At 38.7% G+C, this 21,844-nt stretch overlaps 1 protein-coding gene across 1 annotated transcript; it reads left to right on the plus strand.

The window, feature by feature from the left end:
- The first annotated feature begins 667 nt into the window (after positions 1-667).
- Positions 668-15,498, plus strand: LOC149125156 (UDP-glucuronosyltransferase 2B13-like). Its single transcript, XM_089302694.1, has 6 exons — positions 668-1,451; positions 2,049-2,197; positions 5,246-5,377; positions 7,779-7,866; positions 9,074-9,293; positions 12,994-15,498. Exons 1-6 carry the CDS (start codon positions 695-697, stop codon positions 13,271-13,273), a joined length of 1,626 nt encoding a protein of 541 aa, XP_089158820.1. The 5' UTR covers positions 668-694; the 3' UTR covers positions 13,274-15,498.
- The last annotated feature ends 6,346 nt before the right edge of the window (positions 15,499-21,844 follow it).

Raw genomic sequence — 21,844 nt, forward strand, 5'->3', positions numbered from 1 at the left:
TATCAGAGATTCTACCCTAAAAAAATGCCCTGAACCAGGCTAAGAAACATCATGTTCTGTGTCACAGAGACTGCAGATGCAAATCACCTCTCACTTGCTGCTGCTAGGGTCACTGCTCTAAAATCTCTTACATAACCCAACAGCCTTACGCAAGCAGGTCAGAGAATATGAGAGAGGTGGCAAAACTTAATCATAAAAGAGATTCCAGGGGTCACCAGTGAAGCACAACTGATAAGCTACTGTCCGCAACACTGGCACCAGTTCAAGCGACAGAAGTTCAAGTCCTATCTGATCCATTTGTGATCGAACTCCCAATAATGTCCCTGGGAAGGCAAAGAAAGATTGCATGAGTATTTTAGGGTCTTGCCACTCAAATAGGAAACCCAAAGAGGGCCACAGTCTCACAGCTTCAGCTTGGACTTAGTCCCTACAGTTGTGAACATTAAAGGAGTAAACTAGTGGATGGAAGGTGTCTTTCTCTATCTTTCCCTCTCTCTGTAAGTCCTTAAAAATGGGGGGAGACTCTAAACACACTGATATACACAGAGGTCATCTACCTTAACTTTCTCCAAATGCCATCTCAGTGCAGAGATCAGATTGAGATATGTTTACTATCACTGATTCAGGTTATATTTTAACTACGTGATGAATTTCTTCATGGATTCAAGCTTGACTAGCTAAAACAGGAACAGCAATGGGAGAGGAAGCACTGCACTTCACCAGGATGCCTGTGAAATGCATTTCAGTTCTGCTGCTGCTGCTACAGCTGAGCTGCTGCTTCAGCTCTGGGAGTTGTGGGAAGGTGCTGGTGTGGCCTATGGAATTCAGTCACTGGATGAATATGAAGACAATCCTGGATGCACTTGTCCAGCAAGGCCATGAAGTCACTGTCCTGAGATCTTCAGCTTCTGTTGTAATTGGTTCCAACAATGAATCGGGAATTAAATTTGAAACTTTCCATACATCCTACAGGAAAGATGAAATCGAGAATTTTTTCATGCATTGGTTCTATAAAATGATATATAATGTGTCAATAGAGAGTAACTGGGAAACATTTTCATTAACGAAAATGTTTGTTTTAAAATATTCTGACATTTGTGAAGACATCTGTAAAGAAGTCATTTTGAACAAGAAACTCATGACAAAGCTGCAGGAATCAAGATTTGATGTTGTTCTTGCAGATCCTGTTAGTCCTGGTGGTGAGCTGCTGGCTGAGCTACTTAAAATACCCCTCGTGTACAGTCTTCGTGGCTTTGTTGGCTACATGTTGCAAAAGCATGGTGGAGGACTCTTACTGCCTCCTTCCTATGTACCTGTTATGATGTCTGGTCTAGGCAGTCAAATGACATTCATGGAGAGGGTGCAAAATCTGCTATGCGTGCTTTACTTTGACTTTTGGTTCCCAAAATTTAATGAGAAGCGATGGGATCAATTTTACAGTGAAGTACTGGGTAAGTCATCTTTTTAATTGATCCTAACTTTTGTGATTTTGAATGTGAGCTTGTATGAATGCAAAATCAAAGGAATTCATCTTTTATAGGTAAAATAATGAAATAAAAATATAAAAAGATTTGTCATTCTCACAAATGTAATGCAATAGTGTTTACATCACAGGGTCAGTTTAAGCCAATGGACCATCACTAGATTAGGGTGTTCCAGGGCGGCATACAACCACAAATAGAAATACGGAGGATTTCACCAAGCTTTTCCATGCCTATTTTACTCTACATTTTCCATGTTTGATTCTATAGTGCTCTATTTTAATGGTTACTTATGATTATGAGCCTATTGAGGTGAGATTCTATGTTTATTATTCCCTGGTATTGTCACACACATACACACACACACACACACACACATATAATGTGAACCAAGCATAAATTTTAAATGTAAATTATACGATGCCTATATAACATATTTGGTTTCACACTGTGTGCTTTATACATCATTCACTGCATAATTCCAACGCCTTTCAGAATTTGACATAATGTACTTCACATCACATTTCCCTCACTACTCTCCCTCTTCTTTCTTTTTCTCACATTCAGGAAGACCTGTTACGTTCTTGGAGCTAATGGGGAAAGCTGACATGTGGCTCATTCGAAGCTACTGGGACTTGGAGTTTCCTCGGCCACTTTTACCAAACTTTGATTTCATCGGAGGGCTCCACTGCAAACCTGCCAAACCTCTGCCTCAGGTAAGTAAGTTCCTGTGTGCTATATTTGGTTCGCTTCGTATTTTACGTGGAAATGACTCTGCATTCTTCATTTACAACATTTGTTTCAAATGGAGAGTTATAGGAAGTGGTGTGAAAATCCTTCCAGGGGGAAATTCACATGAGAGGACTTAAAAGTTCATGGAAATTTGAATAAGAAGCCAATGTACACTTTCCATGGACAATTTAAAATGTGCTTGTATTTCAACACCATCACAAGTATCCAGAGTTCACCTTCATTACAGAGTAAAATGCAATATCTGGGAGACTTTGAGACAAGACTCTGTTAAATTAAGGTCTTCATTATTCAACACATAAGAAAATACAAGTCACTTTTTTGATGTATAATCAAGAAGTGACTAGATATAACATAAGCATGTGTTGGACATATACAGAAGCAAGGTAGACACAGTGCCTGCTCTCCTCCATCTCCTTTAGATCCTTTTAGGATACACTATGGGCAAATGATTAAACTTCAGTGGAAATGTTTATAATGGAAAGAAGGAAAATGCTGGGAGAATATCTAGTAAGGATCATAAGAGATGTCCAGGAGCCACTGATAAAGGTGAAATATGAAGTATGTGCAGGAATAGGTGTAGAGAAGAGGGAAAAAGAAATATACAAAAAAGGGCATTTTTTTAAAGATTTATTGATTTCAAAGTCAAAATTACAAAGAGAGGGGCAGAAACACACACACACATACAGAGTGAGATGCAGCGATCTTTAATCCACTGGTTCATATTGCTATTTGTTGTTGTTGTTGACAAGTAGTGATGTTTCCCATCTCTATCTGTGCAGTTCTTGAAAAAAATTTTTTTTTAAACTTTTATTTAATGAATATAAATTTCCAAAGTACAGAATATGGATTACAATGGCTTCCCCCCCCCATAACGTCCCTCCCACCTGCAACCCTCCCCTTTCCCACTCCCTCTCCCCTTCCATTCACATCAAGATTCACTTTCGTTTCTCTTTATATACAGAAGATCAGTTTAGCATACATTAAGTAAAGATTTCAACAGTTTGCTCCCACACAGAAACATAAAGTGAAAAATACTGTTTGAGTACTAGTTATAGCATTAGATCTCAATGTACAGCACACTAAGGACAAAGATCCTACATGAGGAGTATGTGCACAGTGACTCCTGTTGTTGACTTAACAAATCGACACTCTTGTTTATGGCATCAGTAATCACCCGAAGCTCTTGTTATGAGCTGCCAGGGCTATGGAAGCCCCCTGAGTTCACTGACTCTGATAATTTTTAGACAAGGCCATGGTCAAAGTGGAAGTTCTTTCCTCCCTTCAGAGAAAGGTACCTCCTTCTTTGATGACCCATTCTTTCCACTGGGATCTCACTCACAGAGATCTTTCATTTAGGTTTTTCTTTTTTTCCAGAGTGTCTTGGCTTTCCATGCCTGAAATACTCTCATGGGCTTTTCAGCCGGATCTGCTTGCCTTAAGGGCTGATTATGAGGCCAGAGTGCTGTTAGGATATTTGCCATTCTATGGGTCTGCTGTGTATCTCACTTCCCATGTTGGATCATTCTCTCCCTTTTTGATTCTATCAGCTAGTATTTGCAGACACTATTCTTGTTTATGTGATCCCTTTGGTTCTTAGTCCTATCATTATGATCAATTGTGAACAGAAATTGATCACTGGGACTAGTGAGATGGCATTGGTGCATGCCACCTTGATGGGATTGAATTGGAATCCCTTGGTATGTTTCTAACTCTACTGTTTGAGGTAAGTCAGCTTGAGCATGTCCCGAATTGCACATCTCTTCCCTCTCTTATTCCCACTCTTATATTTTGAAAGGTTTAAAATTGTACAAGACTTTCTTCAAAAAAATAATTGATGTGAGTCTAGTAAATGCATGGATTATTCACAAAGTTGTGAAAAAGACAGGAAAGATTTCTTAAATGTGTTAGATTTAAAAAGAAAAAACTGCTTAACATACCTAAAATTATTTAAATCAGGACATTTCAAGAGGAAGAAAGTATAAATTGCTTGGACCCATTACTGTTTAAGATGATTTGACATAAGAACTCATATTATTCAAAATTAGTAAGACCAATGACACTGTCCAAACAAGCTGTGTCACATGAATCCAACAACATATTGCCATAAATGTGATGGAATGCTTTCTTAAAGTATTTTGCATCTTTGCACTGAAAATAATTGTACTTATAATGAAAATTATTTATTTGCTATTATGCAATACATGAAAAGTTTCATATTTGTCCAATGTCCTATTTATAAAGTGAACTACATATGAGACATTGTTGTATTGTCTTTTCACAATTATTTTTATTCTTAATAATAATAAAAGATATAACTCTTAATTATGCTTTACAACATTTTTAATGCACCAGTGTCAATTCTGTTCAAATAATTGCAGAATTCAGGTTCTCAAACTTCATGGATTTAGTTGCATAAACAATATTGGAAACCAAGTACAGAATTGTGAAACTTAATTACATATTCTGTTAAAACATCTGTTTCCCCTACCAACTTGCTTTTTATTAATTATCATAAACTCATATAATCTCTGTCCTTTTGTGAGACAGAAGAGAGAAATTTAACAAATAACATAGAATAACTTAAAAGTATACACTTTGGTTTTATAAGACATAAAAGGAACTAGTAAGTGCCAGATCAGTATCTGTAGCATTTATTTATAAGAATACATTTTTAGTAACCTAAACTGAATATTAAGGAATGATTAAAATTTATATATATATGCAACACATACTTATCACACCATTATAAATTGTTCTACCAAAGAACTTTTAATAACACTAAATCAGCTAAAATAGAAGGGTTAGTTGCAAACAGAAGAACAAAGAAAATAAAAATATCACATATTTTCTGTAAAATGCAAGATGAATATAAATTAGGATTTCAGTGCTCTAAATACATATCACATAATGTCCATAGGGCACGAAGTTTTAGTTTGGGAAGAGAAAGGGTTTTGAGACCCTGATAACCAACAATGCTGCTCTTTATGACAGACCCAATTTTCTCTTCACAGGAGATGGAAGACTTTGTGCAGAGCTCTGGAGAAGAGGGAGTGGTGGTGTTTTCCCTGGGGTCCATGATCAGTAACCTGACTGAAGAAAGGGCCAATGTGATTGCATCAGCTCTTGCCCAGCTGCCACAAAAGGTCAGAAATGTGCCCTAAGGGCAGGCAACCGCTGAATGAGCCTGCTAAACTCTGCAAAGTGTCTCATTACACATATTCCTATGTGAAGTGGAGATACTTATGATATCTTTAATTTTCTTCAGACATCAGTTAAACTCTTCCTGACATGTGCAAAAATAGCACAGAGTATATTTCATTGTAGATAACTTTGACATTGACATTTTGATCAGAAATGTACCTAACAGGTGACTCGTGAAACCTTGGAATACTCAATCATTTAGCAGGCAGATAAAGAGAAATCACTGAATTCTACCCTGCTGTTGACTTCTTTGCCTTGTGGGATTGTGAAGCCACTGTGTACACTAAAGCTGTATTCAGACAGAAGCTGAATTTTCATTACTGACTGCACTACCTCAATAACATTAGGGGAATACTGAAACATATCTTAAGAGCATTATAAAGTTTAGGATTCTCATATAATCCATGCCCCTTTACTTTCCCTAATTTGTATGTAGGGGTATTTAAGATACTAATCAGGAGCCTATTCAGAGAACAAAAGTCCAGAGCTCACCAAACATGAACCCAGCTATGCACTCATCTAAGTAGATTTAGAGAAACAGAAAAATTAATCTGCCCCTCACTACTGGACCCTAGGAGTGGCTTCGCAGAAAGATATGAGCGAAAAATTGGAGATGGGTCCTGTTCTGAAGGCACCTGCTATACTTTATAAAAACATCACTCCACACAGTGCGCCGGCCGCGGCGCGCCGGCCGAGGCGGCCATTGGAGGGTGAACCAACGGCAAAGGAAGACCTTTCTCTCTGTCTCTCTCTCTCATTGTCCACTCTGCCTGTCAAAAAAAAAAAAAATCACTCCACTGGGCTGTGATCCTAACTCATGAGTGCAATTCCTCTGGATTGAGGATGGAGATGGCAGTACAAGAAGGAATCATTTCAAAGTGAGCCTGACACGTGATGGAGTTCCGATGTCCCCTTCTATAAGCAATAGTAGGAACTACATTTCTGATATATACAAGACACCTTTGAACTCTTGGTATTCAGCAACTACTTTTTAGCTTTCTAGCTGATAAAACCCTCTAGTAACTCCCCATGTTAATATCACAAAGAGAATCAGAAATTACTTTACCTCTCCTAAAGCAAATAGAAATGGTACACTCCAGTTTATGAGGATAAATTCAGATTTCTAACATCAGTACCTTATTTTGGTAGCTGACATGGAAATGATCTGGCTATAGTAGTAATCAGCATTAACAGCTGTCAATGCTTTCAATACATCGTGGAAAACCTAATAGTCAGTTAAATAAAATTTAGCCTTATCACAATAATGGACATTTTCAGACACTGTATGCTTATGAACTGACTCTTTCTTCCTATATTAAAAGAAATTCCAATTCTAGCAGTAGTGATGCTATTAGGGTTTCATTTCAAAATGTATCTTGAAATTTTTATATAACAAATTAAATGTAGTTCCTCAGTGCCAACCTATTTTACTTCTCAAATTAAAAGATGACAAATTCTCTGGGCCGGAGCGATTGTGTAGCTGGTAGGGCCACTACCTGCAATGCCAGAATCCCGTGTTGGCTTTGCTTTGGGTCTTGGCTGCTCCACTTCTGCTCTGGTTCCCTGCTGTGAGCTGGGAGGGTGATGAAGAATGGCCCAGGTCCTTGGATTCGTCCACCTGTGTGGGAGACATGGAGGAAGCTCCTGGCTCCTGGCTTAGGATCGACTCAGCTCTGACCATTGCACTTATCTGGGGAGTGTACCAGTGGCTTAAAGACCTCTCTCTCTCTCTCTCTCTCTCTCTCTGCCTCTTCCCCTCTGTAATTCTGCTTTACAAATACATGAATAAATGTTTAAAAAAAATGACAGATTCTCATAAAACAACTTATGGAACAGTGGATGCAAATAAACCCTTGTTTCCATTTTTTAAATATAAAAATGTTAATAGATTTGGAAGACGAGTCTCACATTTTGAACACAAACACATGTACAAACAAACATACATGCACATATCTATATATTTGTGTATCTATATAGATTTACAGATATATAGATATAGTTAATGCAGATCACAAGTAAACTGGTAATGAGATATTCTTCTTTCATTTGAATGAAGACCACCTAATAATTTCTTAAATACTTAAATTATCACACGTCATCATACTTGGCTTAGATCCTATATGTGACACACCATGAATACATTCCAAATCTGATTGAATGCAACAAGAGTACAGGAGACATGAAGGCTTCATCTTTTAATTCTCATTATTTAAATTCTCTTGCCCTCTTTTCTTTGTCATTCCAATCCAAGGTATTTAAGAGTGATCTCTCAACCTCCTTAGAATTTTGACATGCCATAATTAGAAATCCAATTCATGAAATTGCTATTACTTTACCAAACAGGTTCTTTGGCGATTTGAAGGCAAGAAACCAGACATGTTAGGATCCAACACTCGGCTCTATAAGTGGATCCCCCAGAATGACCTTCTTGGTAAGACTCTGGAGAACAGACACTGAAAACACTAGTAACAGTCGATCAAGATGGGAGTAGTAAGACTTTGTTATTGAAAACCTAAAGAATCAAGCCAAATGGCTTTGCAATCCTTGCCCAGTCCTAGGGTAAATGCAATGAATTATAACAGTTGGCACTTTATGATTACAAAATTTGTAGGCCCAGAATCAAAGTATCCTTATTTTCAGTGTATGTACCTCTCAGAGAGAATTTCTCAGTAATTTCCAGGGGGGAAGGCGTTTCACTGAAGGGTTCAGATGCTTTTGGGACACATGCCTCCTATACTGGAGTTCCTGGATTCAAGTTCCAACTCCAATTCTGATGCCCACTTCCTGCTGACTCACCCTAGATGAAGAAGGCAGCAGCTAATGGCTAAAATATTTGAGTCACTGGCAGCCACACAGGAGTCCTGGATTGAGTCCCAGCTCCTGGCTTCGGCCTGGCCCATTCCCAGCTGTTTGGTGCATTTGATGAATGAACCATAGTAAGAAGATCTCCTTCTCTCTTTGTTGCTCTAAGGACTTCCCTTGCACTGTGTGTGTAAGTGTATGTATGTATGTGTGTGTCTAGTGCTTGATCTGTTTCTTACAAACATATTAATTAAATAATAATAATCTCTTGGCTTGTCAGATTGAATCCTAATTCAAACATTATATTTGTCATCTGCCTTTTCCCTAATATAGAAATTTACAAATACCACCAAAACTAATACCCTTCTGTTATTATGCAGAATTCTATGTTTTCTGTGGGAAACATCAACAGCCTTTAAAATAAAGTAATAAGGAATTTCAAGATAGAGAATGGGCAACCTTCTACAACCTATAAATCACATTTAGTGATGGCATGGTTTCTTGGAGAGAGCATGTTCTAACAGGCACTTGACCTTTTATTTTGACACATATACAGTTCCTTTTTTCCAGAATGTACTCTTTCATACCCATTTGGCAATCTTGCATACAGTACAAGCCTCATGTCACACACCACCTCTTCCACGTGACCTTCCTTTACCTCCCCAGTGCACTTAGGTGCCTCTTTCTCTTGATCTAAAAGCTATTTAAATGCAGTTTCATGGACATCGATACTGTGTTTTTAGTGTACACTGTGCTTTTAGTGCCTCATATTATATGTTCTCATTTCATTTGTAATATTTATAATTAATAATTTTCTAAAAATCACTCAATCCCAGGTCATCCAAAAACCAAGGCTTTTATAACTCATGGTGGAGCCAATGGTGTCTTCGAGGCAATCTACCATGGCATTCCCATGGTGGGCATTCCTTTGTTTGGAGATCAACTTGATAACATTGTCTACATGAAGGCCAAGGGAGCTGCTGTTAAGTTGAACTTGAAAACAATGTCCAGTGCAGATTTGCTCAATGCCTTGAAGACAGTCATTAATGACCCTTCGTGAGTATTACTGTTTCTTTAAAATTACACAGTGTTTTTAGATCAATTTTCAGTGGAGGAACAAGGACTCAATTCTAATTTAGAATATGAACATCAGATTGAGTACAGATTTGCTTAATGCTAGAGGATAATCATCAATAATTCACTGGGAGTGTCACTGTATCTTCTTGTGATGGATATATAGAATGATTTTCAGAGGCTTAATAACAGTGCACAGATTTTGAATTAGCCAATGATTGAAATGTGGAGCATCAATGAAGAAGGTTAACAGAGGATGACAAGGAAAAGAGTTGCAGCCAGGAAGCAGGAATGTTATAATTGTGCAAACTTACGTTCTGCAAATTATAATTTTCTTTCAGCATAAGAACTCTTAAAATTTTGTGTCAAGATCAATTTTGTTGTGTTGGTTCAAGATATAATGCCTGATATGTGGAATACATATTAATAATAAACAATGGTACTATAGTGTACCAGTATATGTGCCATTATTTCACATATATATTCATATAGTTGTGTTTTAAAAATTATTCTGATTTGTTTTCAGTAAATCTGCATGGAACTGTCAATCAATATTTCCAGTGACATTCCAAGGTTCTCAAATTTTCTATTCTAATGCTGCAGTGCTGTCACGGATAGATAGTAGCAACTAAGATTTTCAAGTTTACTCAGTTAAAACGTCCTGAACAAAAAGGAGATATTTATTGTCCATATGGGGATATTCTTAGGTCTATGGCTGTGGTTATTACTGTCTTACCTGGAAGATTATAAAATAAAGATTTAACTGATTTGCAATACAGAAGATGGAATATCCTTTTTTTTAAAGTAGAGATATTTTCTTCCAACATTATTTCATCTAACAATAAAAACTGGGATCACAGAAATTTGAAAAAAAGGCAAGAAAATGTCAGTAAGAGTCAGGATTCAAAGAAAGGCAATATGTTTTCATACTTTCATGGCTTTAATCATAACTTCATTCATCAAAGATTAACTTTTTTTTTTCCCAGGCAGAGTTAGGCAGTGAGAGAGAGAGACAGAGAGAAAGGTCTTCCTTCCATTGGTTCACTCCCCTAATGGCCTCGACAGTCAGCAATGTGCCGAGCAAAACCAGGAGCCGGATACTTTCTCCCGGTCTCCCATGCTGGTGCAGGGACCCAAGTACTTGTGCCATCCTCCGCTGCCCTCCCGAGCCACATCAGAGAGCTGAACTAGAAGAGGAGCAATGGGGACTAGTACCCAGTGCCCCAACCTGGACTGGAACCCATGGTGCTAGCGCTGCAGGCAGAAGATTAGCCTAGTGAGTCGCGGCGCCGGCCAATGATTAACGCTTAAACACTATACCAGCTCCTGGTTAATACCAACTACTTATTAACATTGTACAGACATTTACCTAACCGATGTGATGGACCAGCAGCCTACATTTAAAATTTTGAACTATTTTGAACATTGTATGTCAGGTCCATTCACAATTGCTTACTGAATAATTCCAGCTCCACATCTCAAATAGTTTTGTTGTTGGTTTTGGTGTTTTGCTTTCACTAGCTTCCCTTTATCCAGAGGACGTAACTAATTTCAAATTCTAGACTGGGATGTTAGAAATCCTGGATTGTCGCTCCCCCTCTTCGTGGAGGAGCAACACAGGACCCTGCGCTGTTCTTTCTGTCTGCTCGGCCCTCCCCGGGTTTGCTGCTGGTTCTTCCCGGGTTGGCTACTATCCCTTCCACCTCCGTGGAAGGGCAGTTCCCCCTGGCCGCATTCCCCACTTCCGCAGGGGAGCGGCACACCGCCGGCCGGCTTTCTTCGGGGGCTGCACGGGTTCCCTTAGATGTTCCCCATAGATGTTCCCCGTGCATGTTGTCTCTCTCCTCCTTTATAGTCCTCTTCCGCCAATCCCAACTCTGCTACCCACACGCCGAGTATGCTGCTCTCCTCCAATCAGGAGCAGGTCCTGCTGTTTATTGGTTGAACTGGAGGCAGCTGTGTAGAAGCTGTTTCCTCCTCTCCCAGCGCCATATTGTGGGAGAGCAGATGCATAGAATAAGTCTTAATTCCAGTAACTTAGTCTAGTCCGAGTTGCTCCCCACAGATCCCCCTTTCTTTTTATTTTTGGCGTTGATACGCGCCTGTCTTCGGTGCCCCGCGGCACACACTCTGCTCTGCTTGCTAGAGTTGCCCACAGGTGCTTACAAGTCCTATCAATCAGGCAAACCGAATCCGGGTCCTCTCTTCGCCATGTTGTGAGGAGGTTTTTAGGCGCTGATGCGTGCCTGAGTTCGGTGCCCTGCAGCGCATGCTCTGCTCTGCTAGAACTGCCTGCAGGTGCTTACAAGCCCTAGCAATCAGGCAAACCGAATCCAAGCCTTCTCATTGCCGTCTTGTGGGGAGACTTATTGGTGTTGATAAAGTGCCTGTCTTCGGTGACCTGCAGCCGGTAAGCTGCTAGCCGCCCACAGGTGCTCACCGCCTCCCTAATCAGGCAGACCGAATCCAAGCTCTCTCATTACCATGTTGTGGGGAGGCCTTATTTTTCTCTATTTCTCTATCTCCGGGCATTCCTATTTCTCCTATTTTACTTCTATCTTCCAGCATTCCTATTTCTCTCATTTTACTTCTAAACTTCTGTTTCTCTTATCCCTGCGGCTTCAATTTCCCTAACATTTTTCTCTACCCAGTATGTTTCCTAACTTTTCTTCCAACAATATTCCCCTCTCATTTCTCCTGGCCTCTCCCCACAGTCCGTGGTGTTCCTTCTAGGTTTCACTTTCGCTTTCAACCTGCAGTCCGTATCTGAGTCTAAGTTTCTTCTTGCTTTCACTTTAAATCCTAACTTCTTTCCCACAGTCCATATCCGAGTCTATGCCTAGGCTTTCAATAGCTTCTTCCGGCACCTTTTCCGTCCGGCTTTCCCTAGGCTCTTTGCTAGTCTCTCTCTCCGGTATTTTCCACTTCTTCCCATTTCTTCCCTCCTAAGTTTCCTATCCGAGTCAGGTTTCCTATCCGAGTCACGGCACCATTATGTCGCTCCCCCTCTTCGTGGAGGAACGACACAGGACCCTGCGCTGTTCTTTCTGTCTGCTCGGCCCTCCCCGGGTTTGCTGCTGGTTCTTCCCGGGTTGGCTACTATCCCTTCCACCTCCGTGGAAGGGCAGTTCCCCCTGGCCGCATTCCCCACTTCCGCAGGGGAGCGGCACACCGCCGGCCGGCTTTCTTCGGGGGCTGCACGGGTTCCCTTAGATGTTCCCCATAGATGTTCCCCGTGCATGTTGTCTCTCTCCTCCTTTATAGTCCTCTTCCGCCAATCCCAACTCTGCTACCCACACGCCGAGTATGCTGCTCTCCTCCAATCAGGAGCAGGTCCTGCTGTTTATTGGTTGAACTGGAGGCAGCTGTGTAGAAGCTGTTTCCTCCTCTCCCAGCGCCATATTGTGGGAGAGCAGATGCATAGAATAAGTCTTAATTCCAGTAACTTAGTCTAGTCCGAGTTGCTCCCCACACTGGATCTTTCCAAACCTCTCTCTGCATCTTCACATTTTATGTATTCAACAAATTCCAGCCTATAAATGTAAGGTCTCTATAATGCCTTCTGAAGAGATAATTTTTCTTCTACATTTTCTTGACACTCATCTTTCCCATCTACATGAAAAGTATAGACCCACAATTCCTAGTTCACTCTATAAGATGATGTCCATTAATTTTCCTTCAGCTATAAGGAGAACGCCATGACGTTATCAAGAATTCACCACGATCAGCCCATGAAGCCGCTGGACCGAGCAGTCTTCTGGATCGAGTACGTCATGCGCCACAAAGGAGCCAAACATCTCCGGGTTGCAGCCCATGACCTCACCTGGTACCAGTACCACTCTCTGGATGTGATTGGGTTCCTGCTGGCCTGTGTGGCAATCACTACTTACCTTATTGTGAAATGTTGCCTTCTTGTTTATCGATATGTTCTTGGGGCAGGAAAGAAGAAAAAGAGAGATTAGAGCTTGTTCATGTCTAAGGCTGTTAATTTACCAGAGTTGAAATCATTCCTTTGATATCAAAGACTATGTATCATTGTGTGGAAGATGGTCCTTTTCATTTGGTCAGACCTGTGTCTTCCTGATTTTTCCAGATGTTTTATTCTTGATTAAACGTTTAGAAACACACAACTCAAATTGCACAGATCCTCAAGTAATACTACTTTAATCACAGCACTGAAAAATGAGACTCACTGGCACTTTAACCTGGTGGTGGTTGAGGAGTGAAGCCTGAGGTGTTCATGTGTATTTCCAGAAACATCATCTATTGAATTCCATACAATCAAGTAGAACATTCGTACCCAAACCAAAGAAAACCAGAGCCAGATCCTTGTAAAGGGGGGTACACAGATTTTACCAAGATTTCCATGAATCTAAGAGAGATTCCAGGATAAACTGACCTGAACTTTAACTAACTCAAAGTGACTGTGATATTAAAAAAGATGAAAAGTGAGGGTTGAGGAGAATGAGTGTGAACCTCAAGTAAGAAAAGAATTTTATGTAAAAGGAACATTAGAGAAGAATGAAGTAGAAAATCACTAAAAATGATTATCAAGGTGTGTTAGAAAAAGTCCATTTTCAATTTGACAGAATTGTGTTTTCTTCAGCAAAAACCAAGCCATGGATGACAGGTTCGCCTTAGGGATATAGCACGTGACCCAGGGCAGATGCAAGACTGAGCAACCTTGCTCAAGTCTTTTAGCATGGTGCTTGGGAAACTCTTTTGTACTACATGGGGTTCACAGTTCACATTTCTCATAAAATACAAAACATGTCATCAAGAAAAATTCTTTTCCACTTGGGGGCCCTAACACTTACTAACTAAATCTGTGTAATCTTGTAAATTATTTAGTTAGAAAGGTGAGATATATTTTCTACACTGTGCCTTGAAAATGCTTGAGTTACAATGTTTGCTTTATTCAATATATACAATGCTAGAGTTCCCTCCTCCTATAGGAAGATCTTCCATTACTTCGCCCTGCCTTTTCAAATCAGAAACTTCCAACTAATTTAATAACCAGGACACTGAGGATATGGAAACCAGAAGTTTTTTTTTTTTTTTAATGTAGTCTCCCCTCGCAATACATCCACATGCCATTGTGGATGGCATGAAAAACTACTTATCATGCACACCAATTTTAAAACCTATTTTGGAGAAAGTTGTTTAAATGGAAAAATATCTCCATGTCTTGCTTTTAAACATTGTTAACCAAAATATTTGGACACAGAATGCAGATGGAAAAGTAAACAGAGAGAACAAAGAAAACAAGTGGATGACACTTTTTAGCCTGACAAGAGATATTTTTAACATACATGTAGAAGCCTGGATAAGATTTGCAAGCACTCTTCTACACTACAAAAACATTTTTAGCAATAATTGTTAATGTAACTACTTGTGATAATTATGTCCAGAATAATAAATGGACAAGTGCTTTCTTTTATTAAACTTTTCATTAAGGTTTCGTTACAAGAGGGGAAACTTATACATGTCCATTATCATGAATAATGAAGTTCTACATACTTTGCCAAAGCAAAATTCAAGTATCTTTCTATATTCTCATGAAGTAACCAATACAGATTCATTAATGATGTTGTTAAAATTGGGCTTTGTTTTAAAATCGAGTCAGATAAATAAATATATTTGAATATATATGTATATAAATATATAGTGGTGACCCAAGCAGTTTTGTCAATTTTATTTTTTGAGAAATCTTTTCACATGAAGCAAACTACATAGACATAATTAGGATATATGCAGACATGATACACTTAGCAGTGGATCATAAAAATCCAATTAAACATTAAATCTTCAAAATCATATAGTGGTTTCTATGTTTCCTGTTTCAATATTTATTGATTACTATAAAATTCAAATGTTTTAGTATTCAAACATTTTAAATAGTGATAGTCCAGTCAAATTGATAGAATTGGAAAAACAGAACTTGTACAAAATTCTTCATTTTTATTACTATCTGTGTATTTCTTGCTTATATCAAATACACTACTTAAAGGTATGAACAGGCAAACTCCACAGAACCTGGAGGAATTTCAATAAATAGTGAGCTTCATCTTGCAAATGATATGTTCTTAGACTATCTCTGTCAGAGACTAATTGTATAATTATGAGATTTGTCATTTAATTTCATATAGAATACAATGCTTATTAAAGTATATGTAATACAAGTACAGTAACGAGAAGTCTTCTTTGTGTATTATTAAGTATTTTACTTAATAATATTGAGTATATTCTTTAACATAAGTTCTTAGAAGCCAACAATAATGACAGATTTAAAGAGTGGAGCCTTGGAAGAGATGTGTCTTCCTGCATCTAACAATTATCAGTGACAATCTAGGGTCCTTGGTTGATGAAGTTCAACATTCATCCAGCTGACAGATACAAAATATTTACAGGGTCTAGATTCAATACCACAAAGTTATATTTGAGGCAAAGGCAAAACAAGTGAAAAAATTGGTGCAGCAAACAACAAAATCTCAAATTACTCATTTACTAGCAGCTAAGATATAGTAGACACCTTTGCGCACTATATCGTGCTGGGATACATATGAGTAAGAGACATAGTGTTCCCGTGGTAATAAAATTCTTCAAAGGGACAGCATATAGAGGTTCTGAAAAGCATGAACATAGAGTTAGTTCTTTGAGTGTGAAGTCACAATGCTAGTCACTTCCCTGATGTTTACATATGTAACCAGAATTGGCATAATGACATGATGCACTTTTGGAGTCAGTAGTAAGTATCTCAATCTTGGTTAGACAATGTCTATTCTGTTTTAAACAGAATTCTATTCTGTTGTTTAACCCTTAGATTTTCCCTTTTCTATAATATATACAGAAGAGAGAGAGGAATTTTAGAAGAAAACCTTGGCCACTTCCAATATGAAAACTGAAATATTCCATGAAAAAGCTCCAAAGTAAAATAATGATTAACTAGAGAAAAAACTGTTTTTAAGGACAACCATTAAAATTCTGTAATACTGTTCTATAAACACACAGCAAATAGAGAAGCATTTATTAGGGGAAATATAAGAAGCAGGTAAAGCCCTTGTCATTTAACTGGGGCTTGATCCTGTTAGCTTCAGTGGTGGTCCTGTTTAGCTTCAGTCCTATTGGTCAAGGGGTCTGACTCCACCTTCCCCCCCCAATCCTTGGGCAACATGGAACTAGGGAAAGTTCCATGTACTCAGGTGGCAGTGAGAGTAGAACAGGAAAGTAAATACATGACTTGGTACTGGAACTTAGTATAGCCCTGCCAGAGTAAAATAAAACACTGAGAAAAAAAGAGCAACCACTGTCTCCAGCTGAGTGACTCTGAAAGAAACTTTTAGACCCAAATTAGCACTGGCAGTAACCCTGACCCCTAATAGGATGCCCCAATGACTGTGGGTGGGGCATTCAGAACTGCCTGGCTCAAGGATAGACTCAGACCAAGCAGGGATGGACTACTTTCTTTAAGCAGCCTCCCTACCTTCATCCCAACCTCCCATTCATCCTCCTTTGTTCCGAACTTGACCTCTACAGTGGAACAGTGAGAGCACACCCACCCACTCTGGAAGCCAACCTGGATTTACAGCACCATCTTACACTGAACTACCAGCGGTGAATAGAAGCTCAGAGAACAGAAAAGCCTGTTCATGTTCTAAAGACTAAATAAAGCCTATTTCTTCCAACAAGCATCAAGAACTTTAAATGGACACAAGAGCCAGGCCAAGATGGAAACCACCAGGCAGAAGCACCAAAGAATAGGAGCAAATGGTGAGGTGAGCAGGGCTCTGGGAAGCAGGTCCTCAGCCAACAGCCCTTGGAAGTCAGCATTTCCAGGAAGAGGCAGGAGATGTACACTGGGATCTCCCTGGTTCTGGGGCTGGCTTTGGGTGGATCATATTTAAAGCTTGATTTATTTCTTTGAAAGGCAGTGTTAGCTGGTGCCGCGGCTCAAAAGGCTAATCCTCTAACTGCGGCACCAGCACACCAGGTTCTAGTCCCGTAGGGGCACCGGATTCTGTCCTGGTTGCCCCTCTTCCAATCCAGCTCTCTGCTGTGGCCAGGGAGTGCAGTGGAGTATGGCCCAAGTCCTTCCCTTCCCAATGCTCTAACCCTTCCTCCCCCTCCCTCTCACATTTCAACTTTTAATTTTTACAAAGATCTATTTTCAGTATACTTCGTGATCATCTAATTATCACTACCTTAAGCAAAATAGTTCAACAAATAGTATGAAGTGAGTGAAAAAAAAAAAAACCACTCTTTCTTAGTGTGAAAGATAAGGGCTATAAAAAATCATTGAATATGAAAATATATATTTCACTCCAATACACTACATTTCATTTACTCTATCAATTATCAGATCATGAATTTGTAAATTGCTTTCAGTAGCATGGACATTTTGTTTATGTTAATTCTTCCAATTCATGAACCAAGAAGATTTTTCCATTTTTTGTGCCTTAAATTTCTTTCTTTAATGTTTTGAAATTGTCACTGCAGAGATCTTTTACTTCCTTTGTCCAATTTATTCCAAATTGTTTAAAACTTTTTTATAACTATTGTGAATGGAACTGATCTTACAAGTTCTTCTCAGCTAAGGCATTATCCATGTAAACAAAAGCTATTGGTTTTCTATATTGATTTTATTGCCTGCAACTCTACCAAATTCTCGTGTGAGTTCCAACAGACTTAGCAGAGTCTTTTAGATCCCCTATATTTAGGATCACGTCCTCTGCAAACGGGGATATTTTGACTTCCTCCTTTCCAATTTGTATCTCATTTATTTCTTTTCTTGCCTAACTGCTCTGCCTAAAACTTTCAGAACAATATTGAATATCAATGGTGAAAGTTGGCATCTTTGTCTATTTCCAGATCTTAGTGGAAATGCTTGTAGCTTTTCATAATTCAATATGATGCTGGCTGTGAGGTTGTCATGTATTGTCTTGATTGTGTTAAGGATTGTTCCTTCTATATACAATTTGCTTAAGGTTTTTATCATGAAAAGATGTTGCATTTTTTCAGAAGCTTCATCTGAATCTATTGATTTAACCATACAGTTTGAGTTCTTCAGTTTGTTAATGTGATGTATCCATTTATTAGTTGGTGTGTGTTGAATCATCCCTGCATAGCAGACATAAATCCCCCTTGGTACAGGATTTAGCTAGGATAATGTTGAGGATTTTTGCATGTATGTTCATCAAGGTCATTGGTTTATAATTGCTTTTATTTGTTGCATTTTTCCTATTTGGGAATTTGGTGATACTGGATTCATAAAACAAGTTTGGGAAGATTCCCTCTCTGTCAAACATTTTGACTACCTTGAAAAGAATTGGAGTTATTTCCTCATTAAAAGATTTTTTAGAATTCAGCAGTGAAGTCATCTGCTCCTGGGCTTTTCTTTGCTGGGAGGGTCCTTATTACAGGTTTAATCTTAATCTTAATTATCGTTCTACTTGGTTTTCTATATTTTCATGACTCTGTTATGTACATTGTATGTCTCCAGAAATCTATGCATTTTTTCTGGTTTTCCAAATTGTTAGCAAATAGCTGTTATTGGTAATTTGTGATTAATCTTTATATTTCTGTAATATCCATTTTAACATATCCGTTTTTATCTGTGATTTTAATAATTTGGGTCTTCCCTCCTTTTTTGGTTAGTTGGACCAATTGTCTACCACTTTTATTTATTTTGGTTTTAGGAAACCATTTCTTAATTTCACTGATATTTTGTATTTTTCATTTTAATGGTATATTAAATATATTCTATATTTCTTTTTTTTAAACTTTTATTTAACAAATATAAATTTCCAAAGTACATCTTTTGGATTACATTGGTCCCCCCCCTATAACTTCACTCCCAACCGCAACCCTGCCATCTCCCGCTCCCTTTCCCATTCCATTCACATCAAGATTCATTTTCAATTCTCTTTATATACAGAAGATCAATTTAGTATATATTAAGTATAGAGTTCAACAGTTTGCACCCACATGGAAACACAAAGTGTAAAATACTGTTTGAGTACTAGTTATAGCATTAATTCACATTGGACAACACATGAAGCACAGAGATTCCACATGGAGCGTTAAGAGCACAGTGATTCCTGTTGTTGGCTTAATAATTTGACATTCTTGTTTATGGTATCAGTAATCTTCCTAGGCTCTTGTCATGAGTTGCCAAGGCTATGGAAGCCTTTTTTTTAACTATTATTTAATGAATATAAATTTGCAAAGTACAGAATATGGATTACAATGGCTTCCCCCCCCCCATAACGTCCCTCCAACCTGCAACCCTCCCCTTATCCACTCCCTCTCCCCTTCCATTCACATCAAGATTCACTTTCGATTCTCTTTATATACAGAAGATAAGTTTAGCATACATTAAGTAAAGATTTCAACAGTACCATGTTTCTAGTACCATTGTTTGAACTCTGTAATTAACACACAATTGTTCTTAGGTGTTTACATTTTAACTGAAAAGTGATGCCTGTTAGGAATTTGGAAAACATTATGTTGAGTGAAATAAGCCAATCCCAAAGGGACAAATACCACTTGTTCTCCTTGATAGGTGACAACTAACTGAGCACCAAAAAGGAAACCTGTTAAAGTGAAATGAACACTATGAGAAATGGTGACTTGATCAGCCCTCACCCTGATTGTTGATGAGCAGCTTAACATGATAGCCCTCTTAGTATTTTTTTTGTTATTCTACTTAATACTTTTTGTTGAATACTGTAATCAATACACAATTCTTCTTAAGTGCTGAAACTTAACTGAAAAGTGTTCGCTGTTAAATATAAGAGTGGGAATAAGAGAGGGAAGAGATGTGCAATTCGGGACATGCCCAAACTGACTTGCCACAAAGGGTGGAGTTAGAAACATACCAGGGGATTCGAATTCAATCCCATCGAGGTGGCATGTACCAATGCCATTTCACTAGTCCCAGTGATCAATTTCTGTTCACAATTGATCATAATGATAGGACTAAGAACCAAAGGGATCACAGAAACAAGACTAGTGTCTGCAAATACTAGCTGATAGAATCAAAAAGGGAGAGAATGATCCAACATGGGAAGTGAGATACACAGCAGACCCATAGAATGGCAAATGTCCTAACAGCACTCTGGCCTCATAATCAGCCCTTAAGGCATCCAGATCTGGCTGAAATGCCCATGAGAGTATTTCAGTCATGGAAAGCCAAGACACTCTGGGGAAAAAAAAACTCAATGAAAGATCGCTGTGAGTGAGATCCCAGTGGAAAGAATGGGTCATCAAAGAAGGAGGTACCTTTCTCTGAAGGGAGGAGAGAACTTCCACTTTGACCATGGCCTTGTCTAAATATGATCAGAGTCAGTGAACTCAGGGGGCTTCCATAGCCTTGGCAGCTCATGACAAGAGCCTAGGGTGATTACTGATGCCATAAACAAGAGAGTCAATTTGTTAAGTCAACAACAGGAGTCACACTGTGCACTTACTCCTCATGTAGGATCTTTGTCCTTAGTGTGCTGTACATTGAGATTTAATGATATAACTAATACTCAAATGGTATTTTTCACTTTATGTTTTTGTGTGGGAGAAAACTGTTGAAATATATTCTATATTTCTATATATTAAATATATATTATACTTAATTCATTATTTCCTCTTTTTAATGTTGGTTTTTGTTCTTGTTTTTCTAGGTTCTTCAGATGCATTATTAAATCACTTACTTAACGCGTCTCCAATTTACTGATAAAGGGACTGATTGCTATAAACAGCTTTAGTATATCCCATAGGTTTTGATATGGTCATAATCATTCATTTCTAGGAATTTTTTGGTTGTTTTTTGATTTGTATTTGTTTCCATATTTTCTGGCATTTTATAATTTTTTAACTTCCTGCTTCATGCCACTGTGGTTAGAAAAGGTATATGGAGGGCGGCGCCATGGCTCAATAGACTAATCCTCCGCCTTGCTGCACCGGCACACCAGGTTCTAGTCCTGGTCGGGGCGCTGGATTCTGTCCCCGTTGCCTATCCTCCAGGCCAGCTCTCTGCTGTGGCCGGGGAGTACAGTGGAGGATGGCCCAAGTGTCCATTTCTTTTTTTTTAACTTTTATTTAATGAATATAAAATTCCAAAGTACAGCTTATGGATTACAATGGCTTTTTCACCCCCATAACGTCCCTCCCACCCACAACCCTCCCCTTTCCCACTCCCTCTCCCCTTCCATTCACATCAAGATTCATTTTCGATTCTCTATATATACAGAAGATCAGTTTAGCAAACATTAAGTAAAGATTTCAACTGTTTGCTCCCACACTGAAAAATAAAGTGGAAAATACTGTTTGAGTGCTAGTTATAGCATTAAATCTCAATGTACAGCACACTAAGGACAAAGATCCTACATGAGGAGGAAGTGCACAGATCACTGGGACTAGTGAGATGGCATAAATAAATAAAAAGCAAACAAAGAAGAAAAACACCTTGGCCAAGAGCCCTTGGTGATTGCTGATGTCAAGGGTAATAGTGTTGATTTACTAATCAATACAGGAGCCACATA

This window comes from Oryctolagus cuniculus, chromosome 8, assembly GCF_051225735.1.
Source record: "Oryctolagus cuniculus isolate XC-2025 breed Fujian yellow rabbit chromosome 8, ASM5122573v1, whole genome shotgun sequence".
NCBI classification, from domain to species: Eukaryota; Metazoa; Chordata; class Mammalia; order Lagomorpha; family Leporidae; genus Oryctolagus; species Oryctolagus cuniculus.